Consider the following 15,379-nt stretch of genomic DNA (forward strand, 5'->3'; position numbering starts at 1 on the left):
CGGTGCGTGGACGACATCTTTTTAGTATCTCATCTGCTTGGTTGGTACAAACTGCAGATCCGCGTCCGTTCCGTATTTTGTGGAACGTACGACCCCTAATAGAACAGTCCTATCCTTGTCCGTAATGGGGACAATTGTAGGACATGTTCTTTTTTTTTTTGTGGAACGGACATGCGGACATACGGAAACGGAATGCAACGGAGTCATTTTTTCCGTTCCCCATCTTACGGATTTCGGACCCATTGAAGTGAATGGGTCCGTGATGCGGGATGCACATGGCCGGTGCCCGTGTATTGCGGACCCGCCGTATGCAAGCCCACAATACGGCCACGGACAGCACACGGTCATGTGCATGAGCCTTTAGGCCTCTTGCACACAAACGTTGTGCATCTGTTCCATACATTGGGGACCATAATTTCTATAGGGGTACTGGGCGGGTGTGTTGCGGATCCGCAATTTGTGGGTCCGCAACACACCATGGACGTGTTAATGGAGCCTAAGATGAGGAAGAGTAATACAGTCGTGTGCATGAGATCCTAGGCTTCATGCACGCAACCATGTACGTTTTGCAGTCCGCAAAATACACATGCGGTCCATGTGCTGTCCACATTTTTTTGTGGACCTGTTGACTTCATTGAGTCCGTGTTCAGCATCTTGCGGACATATTCTATCTCTGTGTAAAGAATATACGGATGTGGAAAGCACGCTGATGATCCGTGCGTTTCCTGCATCCATATGTATCCAATCTTTAGTATTTTTGACAATAATAAATTATCAGTATTTGTAATTATCCTCTACCCTGCATACCAGACTATGTAAATGTCTGTGTAATCAGGAGATTCCTTACTGGTTGTGTTGGGGTCTTGTAGTACATCTAGGGATGGCCAACCTGCGGCTCTCCAGCTGTTGTAAAACTACAATTCCCACCATGCACCGCTGTAGGCTGTCTGGGCATGCTGGGAGTTGTAGTTTTGCAACAGCTGGAGAGCCGCAGGTTGGCCATCCCTGAAATTCTAGAGAAGCCTCCGCTCACCATAGACCCCATCATGTTCCTTGTACCGCACCCATCTAACATCTCCTCCGTCTCCATAATACCTGGACCATCACCATGGTGATGGATCATGTGACGGACCATGTGATGAGCGCAGTGACGTCACCACAGGTTCTTTTTCTCCTGGTCATCAAAGAAGAAGAAAGAAGAGAAGCCGGGCTGCGCGAACAAGTGGATGAGGTGCGTTAAATATTATTTTTTATTTTTTTTAACCCCTCCATCCCTATTTTACTAAGCATTCTGTATTCAGAATGCTATTATTTTCCCTTATAACCATCTTATAAGGGAAAATAATAAAATCTACAGAACACCTAAACCAGACCCGAACTTCTGTGAAGAAGTCCAGGGTCGGGTCTGGGTACCAAACATGACGATTTTTCTCAAGCGCATGCAAAACGCATTAAAACGCTTAGCACTCGCGTGGAAAAATTGTGCATTTTACCGTGACGCACCCGCATCTTGTCCGACCCTCACACGCGACGCCCGTGTGAAAGAGGCCGTAGAATTACTATTTCAATGAGAATACAAATATTCACTAAATCAGACATGTGAGGAGAGGTGACTGGGCCCCTAGAATACATCTATTAGTGACCCCATGGATATTGCCTCCTGCACGCTGCTTGCACTTGGACACGTACAGATTCCTTTTTTTCCACACAGCGGCAGAGAGGCGTCAGTATGGTCCCTATATGTGATATATTGGTGTTTATTCCTTTTTTGCATATGTATATACTGTAATGCTAACGTTGATCTCCGCAGGTCCCCTCTCAGGAAGAATGACGGCAGGCTCGATATGTGTACCGCAGATTATACCGCTCCGTGTCCCTGTTCCTGGCAAAGGGAAGTACGAAGTAGACTCAAATACTCCGATTGAAATAAAATCAGGTACGAAAAAAAGATAACTCACATTTACAGTCGATTTTTTTTTCCAATTTATGATTTCATTAGTAATAATTCATATGTCATATAGAAGGGTCATAGTAAATGTGAAGAAAGTAGGCTTGCTGTGCTGTGCTGTGTCCGTAGATCTCATGCACCGCAGTAGGAGCTACTGAGACCGCGCGTGCCGGAGCACTTCTTGGCCGGCTGGTGGTCGGGACTGTGTCTCATGAGACAACCCCTTTAAGCCTGTAGCCTTTCGTCCCCATGACAACACTTCTTGCCAGTGCTCTGCTTCTTTGTCATAGGGGCGTTCCATGTCAGTGCATACACACAAATAACTGCTACAACTGACAAAGGTTAAAGGGGGGGTCCGGATCAAGGTGCAACAAAGAACAGGTAACAACCGCACTGACCTGTCAGATCCCGCACTGCCGCTCCGGTTCTCCCACCCACGCTCTATTTACCCGACTGCAGCAGTGATCTCATGTTGACAACATTTAACTGCCGCAGCCAATCACTGGCCTTAGCGTTGACGTCACCACCGCAGCCGAGTAAATGGAGCCCAGCCGGGGTAGGTACTGGTTCTTCATTGAAGCTTAATCCGGAGGACTGTCTGGTTTCATCCTGAAACTGGACAACCCCTTTAAACTGGCTGTATACACTAGTTATGTAATGGGGCGAACCTGACAATTTTGGTGGTTTTGGCTGACCTTCTAATTATTATGAAGGGATGTCAGAATGGTGGATTTATTGTTACACTTTTGGTACCCCAGGCACATCCCCCATCCTAATAGTAACCCCGTGTATTCATCTTTTGGCCCAGTTGCCATCTAAATACAATGGAAACACAAGGTTACTGAACCCAGTCAAAGTTATCTACCTTTCTACCCAAGTCCAGGACCCCGTATCTTCCCCCATCACCGACTGGAAGAAGCAATGTCAGTAAATAAGGAAATGTCACAGGGCCTTTTGGTAATTCCTTTCCTCCCCCATCTGCATGTATTTTAGATACACCAGATGTTTCCATCTTCTATACACTGGATGGAAGCAAGCCAGACTTCCTAAAGAAGACCACTCATCAGGAAAACACCACTTTGAAATATCGAGGGCCATTCACATTGCCCGATGGTAAAATAACCCTTAAGGCTTTGGCTGTGAGCAGGTAGGTGACTGCAGCTTCTAATGACGTATAATCCTGTTTCATCGTGATGTACAGTACAGACCAAAAGTTTGGACACACCTTCTCATTCAAAGAGTTTTCTTTATTTTCATGACTATGAAAATTGTAGATTTACACTGAAGGCATCAAAACTATGAATTAACACATGTGGAATTATATACATAACAAAAAAGTGTGAAACAACTGAAAATATGTCATATTCTAGGTTCTTCAAAGTAGCCACCTTTTGCTTTGATTACTGCTTTGCACACTCTTGGCATTCCCTTGATGAGCTTCAAGAGGTAGTCACCTGAAATGGTCTTCCAACAGTCTTGAAGGAGTTCCCACAGATGCTTAGCACTTGTTGGCCCTTTTGCCTTCACTCTGCGGTCCAGCTCACCCCAAACCATCTCGATTGGGTTCAGGTCCGGTGACTGTGGAGGCCAGGTCATCTGGCGCAGCACCCCATCACTCTCCTTCATGGTCAAATAGCCCTTACACAGCCTGGAGGTGTGTTTGGGGTCATTGTCCTGTTGAAAAATAAATGATGGTCCAACTAAACGCAAATCGGATGGAATAGCATGCCGCTGCAAGATGCTGTGGTAGCCATGCTGGTTCAGTATGCCTTCAATTTTGAATAAATCCCCAACAGTGTCACCAGCTAAGCACCCCCACACCATCACAACTCCTCCTCTATGCTTCACGGTGGGAACAAGGCATGTAAAGTCCATCCGTTCACCTTTTCTGCGTCGCACAAAGACACGGTGGTTGGAACCAAAGATCTCAAATTTGGACTCATCAGACCAAAGCACAGATTTCCACTGGTCTAATGTCCATTCCTTGTGTTCTTTAGCCCAAACAAGTCTCTTCTGCTTGTTGCCTGTCCTTAGCAGTGGTTTCCTAGCAGATATTCTACCATGAAGGCCTGATTCACACAGTCTCCTCTTAACAGTTGTTCTAGAGATGTGTCTGCTGCTAGAACTCGGTGTGGCATTGACCTGGTCTCTAATCTGAGCTGCTGTTAACCTGCGATTTCTGAGGCTGGTGACTCGGGTGAACTTATCCTCCGCAGCAGAGGTGACTCTTGGTCTTCCTTTCCTGGGGCGGTCTGCATGTGAGCCAATTTCTTTGTAGCGCTTGATGGTTTTTGTGACTGCACTTGGGGACACTTTCAAAGTTTTCCCAATTTTTTGGACCGACTGATCTTCATTTCTTAACGTAATGATGGCCACTCGTTTTTCTTTACTTAGCTGCTTTTTTCTTGCAATAATACAAATTCTAACAGTCTATTCAGTAGGACTATCAGCTGTGTATCCCCCTGACTTCTCCACAACGCAACTGATGGTCCCAACCCAATTCATAAGGCAAGAAATCCCACTTATTAAACCTGACAGGGCACACCTGTGAAGTGAAAACCATTTCAGCTGACTACCTCTTGAAGCTCATCAAGAGAATGCCAAGAGTGTGCAAAGCAGTAATCAAAGCAAAGGGTGGCTACTTTGAAGAACCTAGAATATGACATATTCTCAGTTGTTTCACACTTTTTTGTTATGTATATAATTCCACATGTGTTAATTCATAGTTTTGATGCCTTCAGTGTGAATATACAATTTTCATAGTTATGAAAATAAAGAAAACTCTTTGAATGAGAAGGTGTGTCCAAACTTTTGGTCTGTACTGTATATCACTGGTTGGTTAGAACTATAACTCTGCTGTTACTGTGGTGTGACTCCGCTCGCTACGTTACATGACAAGCTATTGCATTAATCATACCACCGTGCATCAGTTGTGGAAGATTCATGTTTACCCCAACTTTTCACATTCCTCAACCACCATGGCTTTCTCAGCTGTTTGGCAGATACGCCATCTGTCCTAGCACCGAGCACATCAAGAACTATCAGTAAGATACGCCTCCTGAAGAAGACCCCTGTCCATAAGTAAAGTATTGGCAACAGGGAAAAAGGCTCTCATCTCATAGAGTAAATAAGGAATGGGACTTGGTCCCTCAAAGGCATGTATTGTGCTCACCTGTAACCATTGTGCAAAGTGGGTCACAACACCAATGAGAGCTTAGGTAGAAGATACAGGGGTTGGTGCACCCAATGCTATTTTTGTTCTCTGGGGGAAGAGGCCAGTGAACCAAAGGAGTAATGGAATCGTAGGAAAAAAACGAGTGGACCAATTAAGTCTCACTCTGAAGTGATAGCTGGCAGGCGCAAAACCACAACAAAAATAGTAGTGAACTGTAGGATCTTTATTTGATATTTCACATGGACAATGCGTTTCGGGGTACTCAGGACCTCCTTTTCAAGTCTTAAGGCTGACAGTTACCTCTGGATGCTTGCCAGAGGTAACTGTCAGCCTTAAGACTTGAAAAGGAGGTCCTGAGTACCCCGAAACGCGTGGGGGAGGCATTTAGACACGAGTGGCAAGCACGCAGAATCTGCTGTCAGCCTTAAAGGGGTTTTCTGGGCTTTTGATACTAATGACCTATCCTCAGGATAGGTCATCAGTATCTGATCGGTGGGGGTCTGACACCCGGATCCCCAGCCGATCAGCTGTTTTAGAAGGCACCACCGCTTCTGTGAGCACTGCGGCATTCAATTCTTGTGGCTGAGCGCGATACTAAGAACAGCCGCTATACAATGTACTGCGAGTGCTGGTGCCTTCTCAAACAGCTGATCAGTGGGGGTCCCCGGTGTCGGACCCCCACCAATCACATACTAATGATCTATCTTGAGGATAGGTCATCAGTATCAAAATCTCGGGTGACCCCTCGGATGGGTCCTGAATGAAAGCGTCGCTACTAATTATCTGCTGTTCTGCTGTTTAGAGATGGCCGAGAAAGTGGGACTGTGACTAAAGTTTTCATCGTGGAATATGATCGTCCAGAGATAGACTCGTCAGATGAAGACAATGATGAAAACTTCTTAAAAGAACTTTCTAAACAGGTGAGGCATCCCGATGAATGTGCAGGTCGGAGACATTGAACGTTTTCTGTTTTAGGCATAGAAAATGGTCTAAAGGTAAGACAGCTAGGAAGATGTCTTACATTTGGAAGTGGCGGAAGACCTGCACCTCTTCATAACTCCGGCGGATCCACCGCCAGGTATAGGGCTTATTAAGACCAGCGTCTGAAACGCCGGTCTTAATAAATGTGCCCCATAGTCGTTTGTCAATGTGGTTCCCAAATGAAGATTAGTGTGGTCCCTGAGATAATGACTGCCAAAATGCAAAAGTCAAGTGGTAAATGCCAGAGGACCTCTTTGTTGGTACTCATGGAGATGTCAGCAGAGATTATAACGTTTGAGCAGGATAATAAGCACCACTCAGGACCCCCCTTTCTTACCAAGTGCCACCTATAACCTTGGATGCTTGCCATGCACTACCCAGCTGGTCCTAAATTCAAGTAATTTATGACATGTATATAGACAGATATATACAAATCAATACATCACAGGACACAATAAATACTAATATTTATGTCTGTATTTCAGGATAAAGTTATTTCTCCTGCAAAGCCAAAGAAGAAAGATGTCACCTTGCAGAGAACATCGGCCTGGGATGAAAGGACACAAACTCATGGAGGTATGATTTACTATGAAGAAGAAAACACTTCTTTGGACTGTGAGCGATGCAGGTCCGGAATCTGCAGCAATGTCTTTTGACATTGCTGCAGGAAGGCTCCTGCAATCTGGCAGAAGCAGGTCAGATCCAAGGTTGTAGGGCTAGCTCACCTGAATGTAATGATACCTGTCACTTAGGGACCCGTTTCTTCATTCCATATACAAATGAGCAGTTAAAGGGGTTCTGCACTTTCATTTAACTGATGATCTATCCTCTGGATAGATCATCAGCTTCTGATCGGCGGGGGTCCGACACCCGGGACCCCCGCCGATCAGCTGTTTGAGAAGGCAGCGGCGCTCCAGGAGCACTGCGGCCTTCTCACTGTTTACCGCCGGGCCGCCCGCCCTCTGACGTCACGACTTGTATCAACTAGAGTGGGCGTGGCTAAGCTCTGTTCATTGAATGAAGCTTAGCCGCGTCCACTCTAGTTGATACAAGTCGTGACGTCAGTGGGCGGGCGGCCCGGCGGTAAACAGTGAGAAGGCTGCTGCGCTGCTGGAGCGCCGCTGCCTTCTCAAACAGCTGATCGGCGGGGGTCCCGGGTGTCGGACCCCCGCCGATCAGAAGCTGATGATCTATCCAGAGGATAGATCATCAGTGAAATGAAAGTGCAGAACCCCTTTAAGTGCACCGAGGGCAGGTCTGAACCACTCTGTTCACTGTTACTCCTCCTACTCCCTCTGCTTCTTGCTTGACAGAGGCAGGTCCTTGAATAGTCTTTTGGCCCTGTGGGGCTGGAGAAGGAAGCCGAAAGAGCATTGGTGCACAGAATGACTTGGGCCCGTCATCAGTGCACTTAACTGCTTATTTGCATGCAAAGTACTTTTTCTCCAGAATAAAGCAACAAATCGCTAAATTAAGCTGGTCCTGCAGGACACTGTGCCAGGTTTAACAGTAAATCTTCTAGTGACAGACTCCTTTTATCTTACATTCACACATGGATTTTTCAGCAGTTTTTGAGCCAGAGCTAGAAGTGGATCCAGCAGAAGAAGTAGAAATCTTTCCTTTATATTTTTCATTCCCTTCTAACTCACTTCTTGCTTTGGTCCAAAAAGCTGCCACAAAACCCTATGTGTGAACCCACCCTAAAGGCCTCCTTTTCATATTTTTAGCTGCATATCTGTCAATTCCCTGGCTTCTCTTCTGTCATCCAAAATGGCAGCACCACTTCTCAAACTACCCGATACATACTGTGGATCAGTAGTCCAAGACACTTCCCACTTGTCCAGCCCTGCTCTTGGATTGGCCGATACTGCTCATGTGAGTGATGCTGGCCAATCCAAAGGCAGCAGGAAGTGTCTTGAGCTACCAAATGCACAATGTGCGTCAGTTAGTCTGCGAAGAAGTGCAGCCATCTTGGATGGCAGAAGGGAAGTCCTGTAATAGATGGAACATTGGGCCTAAAAAACAAGTCTGAATACGTTGATGATTCTGCCCCAATGATTATTGTTAAAGTTTATTGTTTTACTATGCGTTTGTATATACACTCACCTAAAGAATTATTAGGAACACCATACAAATACAGTGTTGGACCCCCTTTTGCCTTCAGAACTGCCTTAATTCTACGTGGCATTGAGTCAACAAGGTGCTGATAGAATTCTTTAGAAATGTTGGCCCATATTGATAGGATAGCATCTTGCAGTTGATGGAGATTTGAGGGATGCACATCTAGGGCACGAAGCTCCCGTTCCACCACATCCCAAAGATGCTCTATTGGGTTGAGATCTGGTGACTGTGGGGGCCATTTTAGTACATTGTCATGTTCAAGAAACCAATTTGAAATGATTCGAGCTTTGTGACATGGTGCATTATCCTGCTGGAAGTAGCCATCAGAGGATGGGTACATGGTGGTCATGAAGGGATGGACATGGTCAGAAACAATGCTCAGGTAGCCCGTGGCATTTAAACGATGGCCAATTGGCACTAAGGGGCCTAAAGTGTGCCCAGAAAACATCCCCCACACCATTACACCACCACCACCAGCCTGCACAGTGGTAACAAGGCATGATGGATACATGTTCTCATTCTGTTTACGCCAAATTCGGACTCTACCATTTGAATGTCTCAACAGAAATCGAGACTCATCAGACCAGGCAACATTTTTCCAGTCTTCAACAGTCCAATTTTGGTGAGCTTGTGCAATTTGTAGACTCTTTTTCCTATTTGTAGTGGAGATGAGTGGTACCCGGTGGGGTCTTCTGCTGTTGTAGCCCACCTTTCTTTCCCATTCTGACATTCAGTTTGGAGTTCAGGAGATTGTCTTGACCAGGACCACAACCCTACATGCATTGAAGCAACTGCCATGTGATTGGTTGACTAAATAATCACATTAATGAGAAATAGAACAGGTGTTCCTAATAATTCTTTAGGTGAGTGTATATATTTAGTATATGAAGGACACCGTCTGTACGGTACAATCTCATGAAATGTATGTATCTCCACTTGTTGTGAATGAACATGCTGTTTCAATCAGTAAGTCTCTGCAGGAAACATAGAAACATAGAATGTGTGGGCAGATAAGAACCATTTGGCCCATCTAGTCTGCCCAATATACTGAATACTATGAATAGCCCTTGGCCCTATCTTATATGAAGGATGGCCTTATGCCTGTCCCATGCATGCTTAAACTCCTTCACTATCCTGACATATAGTGAGAATTATTTTAGAATGAATTGTGAAGATTCCATTTTTCCAGACCATGAAACAGATGGTAGACCCAACAAGTCCTTCACCGGCCCAAGATTTATGACTAGTCGCCTAGGAAAACCCAGCCAAGGAGAAGAGCCATCGTCTGCACTTCAGACCCAGAGATCTCAGGTACAATTCATAGTTATCAGATCATAAACTCAAGGGTGCACAAGCTTCTCTGGTCTGAAGGTCACATGGTCCATACCATTCCTAAGGACCACAGTAAGGTACATTGCCATGTGAGACAATTAAGGCATAGTGACAGTATATGCCATAGATGTCCGAGTGGTGGAGGTTCTGCTATGGGAGAATAGGGGTCCTCTGCTCCCATGTTAAACTTTCCAGAGAAGAGGAAACGAGTTAGCCGCACATGCACGCCGCCCCCCCCCCCCCCCCCCCCTTGACTTTTTTCATATTTTGGTGCCTCACAACCTGGAATTAACATGGATTGTTTGAGGATTTGCATCATTTAATTTACAGAACATGCCCACAACGTTGAAGATGTTTTTTTTTTATTGTGAAGCAAACAACAAATAGGACAAAATAACAGAAAAAGTCAATGTGCATTTACCCCCCTAAAGTCAACACTTTGTAGAGCCACCTTTTGCGGCAATCACAGCTCCAAGTCGCTTTGGATAAGTCTCTATGAGCTTGCCACATCTAACCACTGGGATGTTTGCCCATTCTTCCTTGCAAAACTGCTCCAGCTCCTTCAAACTGGATGTTTGAACTTGTGAACAGCAATCTTTAAGTCTGACCACAGATTTTCTATTGGATTGAGATCTGGGCTTTGACTAGGCCATTCCAACACATTTACATGTTTCCCCTTAAACCACTCAAGTGTTGCTTTAGCAGTGTGTTTGGGGTCATTGTCCTGCTGGAAGGTGAACCTCCATCCTAGCCTCAAATCACTCACAGAGTGGTACAGGTTTTGCTCAAGAATATCTCTGTATTTAGGACCGTCCATCTTTCCCTCAACTCTGACCAGTTTCCCAGTCCTGGCTGCTGAAAAACATCCCCACAGCATGATGCTGCCACCACCATGTTTCACTGTGGGGATGGTGTTCTTTAGGTTATGTGATGTGTTAGGTGGCGTTTTCTTTGATGGCCGAAAAGTTTAATTTTCGTCTCATCAGACCAGAGCACCTTCCTCCATACATTTTGGGAGTCTCCCACATGCCTTTTCGCAAACTCACAACGTGCCTTATTGTTTTTAGATGAAAGTACTGTCTTTCTTCTGGCCACTCTGCCATAAAGCCCAACTCTATGGAGCATACGACTTATTGTCGTCCTATGTACAGATACTCCAGTCTCTGCTGTGGAACTCTGCAGCTCCTTCAGGGTTACCTTAGGTCTCTGTGCTGCCTCTCTGATTAATGCCCTCTTTGCCCGGTCCGTGAGTTTTGGTGGGCGGCCTTCTCTTGGCAGGTTTGCTGTTGTGCCATGTTCTTTCCATTTGGTTATGATATATTTGATGGTGCTCCTGGGGATCATCAAAGATTTGGATATTTTTTTATAACCTAACCCTGACTTGTACTTCTCAACAACATTGTCCCTTACTTGTTTGGAGAGTTCCTTGGTCTTCATGGCAGTGTTTGGTTAGTGATGCCTCTTGCTTACGTGTTGCAGCCTCTGGGGCCTTTCAAAAAAGGTGTGTATATGTAATGACAGATCATGTGACACTTAGATCGCACACAGGTGGACATCATTTCACAAATTATATGACTTCTAAAGGTAATTGGTTGCACCAGAGCTTTTTATGGGCTTCCTAACAAAGGGTGGTGAATACATACGCACATGGCAATTTTCTGTTTTCTATTTCTAAACAATAGTTTTATTTTATATATTTTTCTCATTTCACTTCACCAACTTAGACTATTGTGTTCTGATCCATCACATAAAATTCAGATGAACAAAACATTGAATTTAAGGCTGTAATGTAACAAAATATGGAAAAAGTCAAGGGGGGGGGTGAATACTTTTGCAAGGCACTGTACATGGCCGTCTTTCCACCGTGTTTACTACTCTGTGGAGTGTTGAACCATCAGACATTTTCGTTTATTAGGATATGCTAAAAATGTCTTGTATGGGAATGCCCCTTTAAGGAGCACTCTGGATAAATCTGCTAGTGCGGGGTCTGAGGGACAGTGCATGACACAAGGATTCTAAGAACGCCAAAGAGAATTCTGGTACGGTCACAAATTCAGCTTTCCTGATGTAGTTTTAAAAGCCAAACCCATGGGTATTCCGGATCCATGGAATTGGTGACCTATCCTCAGGATAGGCCACAATTTCAGACTGCTGGAGATCCGACTTCCGGCACCCCTTCTGATCAGCTGTTGGAAGGGGGTTGCAGCCACTACAATGTATATGGTGTGTGGCTAAACATTGAAGAGGACACAGCTCTCACACTAGCGTCACAGCCCCATCAAACAGCTGATCGGCAGGTGTCTCCTGAGTAGAGGTCATTAATATCACAAAACAGTCTATGGGACCGATGGAGATATCTGAGAACTAGCGTTGGCTTTCTCTGTCAGTCTCATAGACATTGAATACAGCTGTAGTGCACAAAAGTGACCATCACCCTGTAACAGTGCCAGCTACACAGTGCTCTCCTCATAATATTGCCAGTCTGAATGTTGGGGGCTGTTTACAATGGCATTGTGGCCCTGAGTACAGGTTGTTCACCTCTGCTCTAGAAGTAAACTAGAAAAAAACAAGGTTTATAAAAACTGGGGCAGATCAGAGTAGATCCAGAGTGGAAAATCATGTATAAACATGCAACAATTCTATATCATTTGGCAGCCATTTTTTGCATGTCCTCCTAATCTCGTGTCATTGCGGCACAATAATATCTATAGCTGCTGACAACTATTGTTCTTATTTTTAAGGGCCCATGTATAAGGCCATATTGTACATCTGCTTTGTACAGAGCCATAATAGGGCTGCTATAGAAATGCATGGCACCTCTACTTCACCTCTGTATTCCCCCACTTTCATACTGAGGTGTACAGGGGTTTTCGCTCAGAATCCGTATAAACCCAGCAGAAAAAATATGACATGTTCCAATGTACGTAAATAAGTATTCTTCCCTACAAGCAGGGGCGGACTAGAAGCTAAAAGTGGCCCTGGAAAAAACCCTAATGCTGGGTTCAGACCTGAGCGTTTTACAGCGCATTCCTACGCGCTGTAAAACGCTCAACAGGTAAGAACCAATGATTCCCTATGGGAATGGTTCTCACCTGAGCATTTAACAGCGCGTACGATCGCGCTGTAAAACGCCCGACGCCCCAAGAAGTACATGAGCTTCTTTGGGGCGTCTTGTCGCGCGTTCCCGTACATAGACTTCAGCGGGAACGCGCGACAATGGGCGTTCGCTTGTCTCTGTATGTGCGATTGCAAACGCCCGTACAATCGCGCATACAGAGCGCTCCATCGCGAACGCTCAGGTCTGAACCCAGCCTAAAAGAGGCCCCATGTAGTAGATGGGTCCAGATTGACGGAAGACGGGGCAACACAAGTAGGCAAGGACAACACAAATCAACACAAATAGGCAGGGGCAACAGAAGAAGTCGGGCCAGCAATAACGTAGTGCAGCACAAAATGCCGACCCAGCAGAACCAAATACCACAGTGCGGCAAAATACAGAGCCCCCCTCATTGCAGTATTCAACTGTATCCCCGTCCTAAGGATGACGATGCAGTTAAATTCAGGAGGGCACCTACTGCCACCAGCCAGGCGCATAAGTACCTGATGCCCCTAGCATTAATTGCTACGGAGAGCGTGAGATCGTTAGGTAACCTGCTGGCGGCCAGTGCAAGTACCCAAATTCTCCATCCTTAGAGGAGTCCATGGGAGAAATATAGCTTTAAAGTCAGTTATGCAGCAGTCTGTGTTGCTGTAATTTGAAACATTCGATACATTTGGTGCATCTCTGAATCTAACGCTGCTGCCTTTAAATATAACTCCACTTTTTACGCTACAATTTTATCAACCAGCTTGACCGGCCACCCACTTTTGAAAACTGCAGTAAGTGGTGGCAAAATGTCACAAAAGCCCTATGTTGTCACTTTTTGAAGCCAGAATTCTGGAGCGGGGGGCCTGATAACTTTTCCCCATATGTCCAACCAGTCTTAGGCCTCAGGCACACAACAGTATTTTTTCACGGTCCGCAAAACAGGGTTCCGTTGTTCCGTGATCCGTGTCCCTTTTGGTTTCCGTGTGTCTTCCTTGATTTTTGGAGGATCACCAGACATGAAGGAAATAGAAAAAAAATCTTTGCCTTGCAAATGATAGAAAAAAAAACGGACACGGATCACGGACGCGGATGACAATCTTGTGTGCCTCCGTGTTTTTTCACTGACCCATTGACTTGAATGGGTCCGCGAACCGTTGTCCGTGAAAAAAATAGGACAGGTCTTATTTTTTTCACGGACTAGAAACACGGATCACGGACGCGGATGACAAACGGTGCATTTTCCGAATTTTCCACGGACCCATTAAAAGTCAATGGGTCCACAGAAAATCACGGAAAACGGAACAACGGACACGGGACACAACAACGGTCGTGTGCATGAGGCCTTAGTATTACTATATTCTAGTACTGTTGTACTTCAGAATTTGATTTCTTTTTTCAGCTTAATGGAACATCAGAACCTATTGTCCGGAAAAATCTGACAAGTACACAGAGTATGAGAATCCAGAGGGAGACTGATTTCCTCAAGTAAGTCTTGCTTTGGAATGTATTAGATCCATAGAGGTGAAGTATGAAAAAGTGTCTTCTATGGTTAAAGGGGTTGTCTCACTTCAGCAAATAGCCTTTATCATGTAGAGAAAGGTAATACAAGGCACTTCCTAATGTATTGTGATTGTCTATATTGCCTCCTTTGTTGGCTGGACTCATTTTTTCATCACATTATACACTGCTCCTTTCCATGGTTACGACCACCCTGCAGAGGTGGCTATGCTTGCACACTTTAGGAAAAAGCACCAGCCTATGTGCGTTCCCACGGTCCCAACCACCAGAGAGGCCGTCACTTTTTCCAATAGTGTGCAAGCATGACCACCACTGATGGATTGCAGGGGGGTCGTAACCATGGAAACACGCAGTTTAAAATGTGATGAAAAAAAAAAATCCAGCCAGCAAAGGAAGCAATATGGACAATAACAATACATTAGTAAGTGCCTTGTATTAATTTTCTTTACATGATAAATGCCATTTGCTGAAGTAAGACAACCAACCTTTAATCTGGGTACTAAATGAGGGACAAAGTGGTCTAAGCTATTAATTATATATGCATCATAACTGATCCACGTGAGGCCACTTACCATCTCTATCTGCATAGGTACTCACAGTTTCCAGTACTAGAAAATGTCACATGTCTTTTACACATTAGACATTTGTGGCGTATCCATAGGTGGATGAGAAGGATTAAAGTGGCACTGTACTTTAAACAAGCTTTTGATATGTTATAGAGACCTATCAAAAGTTTAGATCGGTGGGGGTCTGAGCGCTGAGACCCCCACAGATCTCTAGAACGACGGGAGGGAAGTGTTTGCATATCTCACCTCACTGCCTGACATGAAGCGAGACAGACTCAATAGATAGTCCATTGGGGAGAGAGAGCGCTCTTCTCTTCCCTGGTTCTACAGATCAGTGGGGGTCTCGGCTGTTTCTGTATCTTCCATTCAGCATGGCACAGCCAGCCTGGCTATTTTTGTAACTATGGTAATGCTGGCCGCTGCGTAAGATCAGTATCAAAAGGAGATGGGAATACCTTTTTAAGGTGGCGATCCATGGGAGGGGGAGTAAAAGTGTCTGATAGGTGGGGAAGTAGGCATTTTCCTCTGATAAGACTAAAATATGTTTCTTATGTTCACTTGTGCTATTGATATATGGAACGTTAATAAAACTGGACGGGATATGGGACGGTGATGCTGTCCACTTGGTAGAGCCCTCACAGTGAGGAGCA

General features: G+C 45.1%; 1 protein-coding gene across 2 annotated transcripts in view; it reads left to right on the forward strand.

The window, feature by feature from the left end:
- The window catches only part of DZANK1 (double zinc ribbon and ankyrin repeat domains 1), a 44,817-nt gene that overhangs the window by 426 nt on the left and 29,012 nt on the right, over positions 1 to 15,379 (forward strand). For both annotated transcript variants that reach the window (XM_044291481.1, XM_044291482.1), the window contains exons 2-7: positions 1,811 to 1,936; positions 2,942 to 3,095; positions 5,926 to 6,043; positions 6,590 to 6,680; positions 9,415 to 9,536; positions 14,045 to 14,130. In XM_044291481.1, coding sequence (XP_044147416.1) covers positions 1,828 to 1,936; positions 2,942 to 3,095; positions 5,926 to 6,043; positions 6,590 to 6,680; positions 9,415 to 9,536; positions 14,045 to 14,130 — 680 coding nt within the window. In that variant the 5' untranslated portion in view covers positions 1,811 to 1,827. The remainder of the gene's footprint in view (positions 1 to 1,810; positions 1,937 to 2,941; positions 3,096 to 5,925; positions 6,044 to 6,589; positions 6,681 to 9,414; positions 9,537 to 14,044; positions 14,131 to 15,379) is intronic.

This window comes from Bufo gargarizans, chromosome 4, assembly GCF_014858855.1.
Source record: "Bufo gargarizans isolate SCDJY-AF-19 chromosome 4, ASM1485885v1, whole genome shotgun sequence".
NCBI classification, from domain to species: domain Eukaryota; kingdom Metazoa; phylum Chordata; class Amphibia; order Anura; family Bufonidae; genus Bufo; species Bufo gargarizans.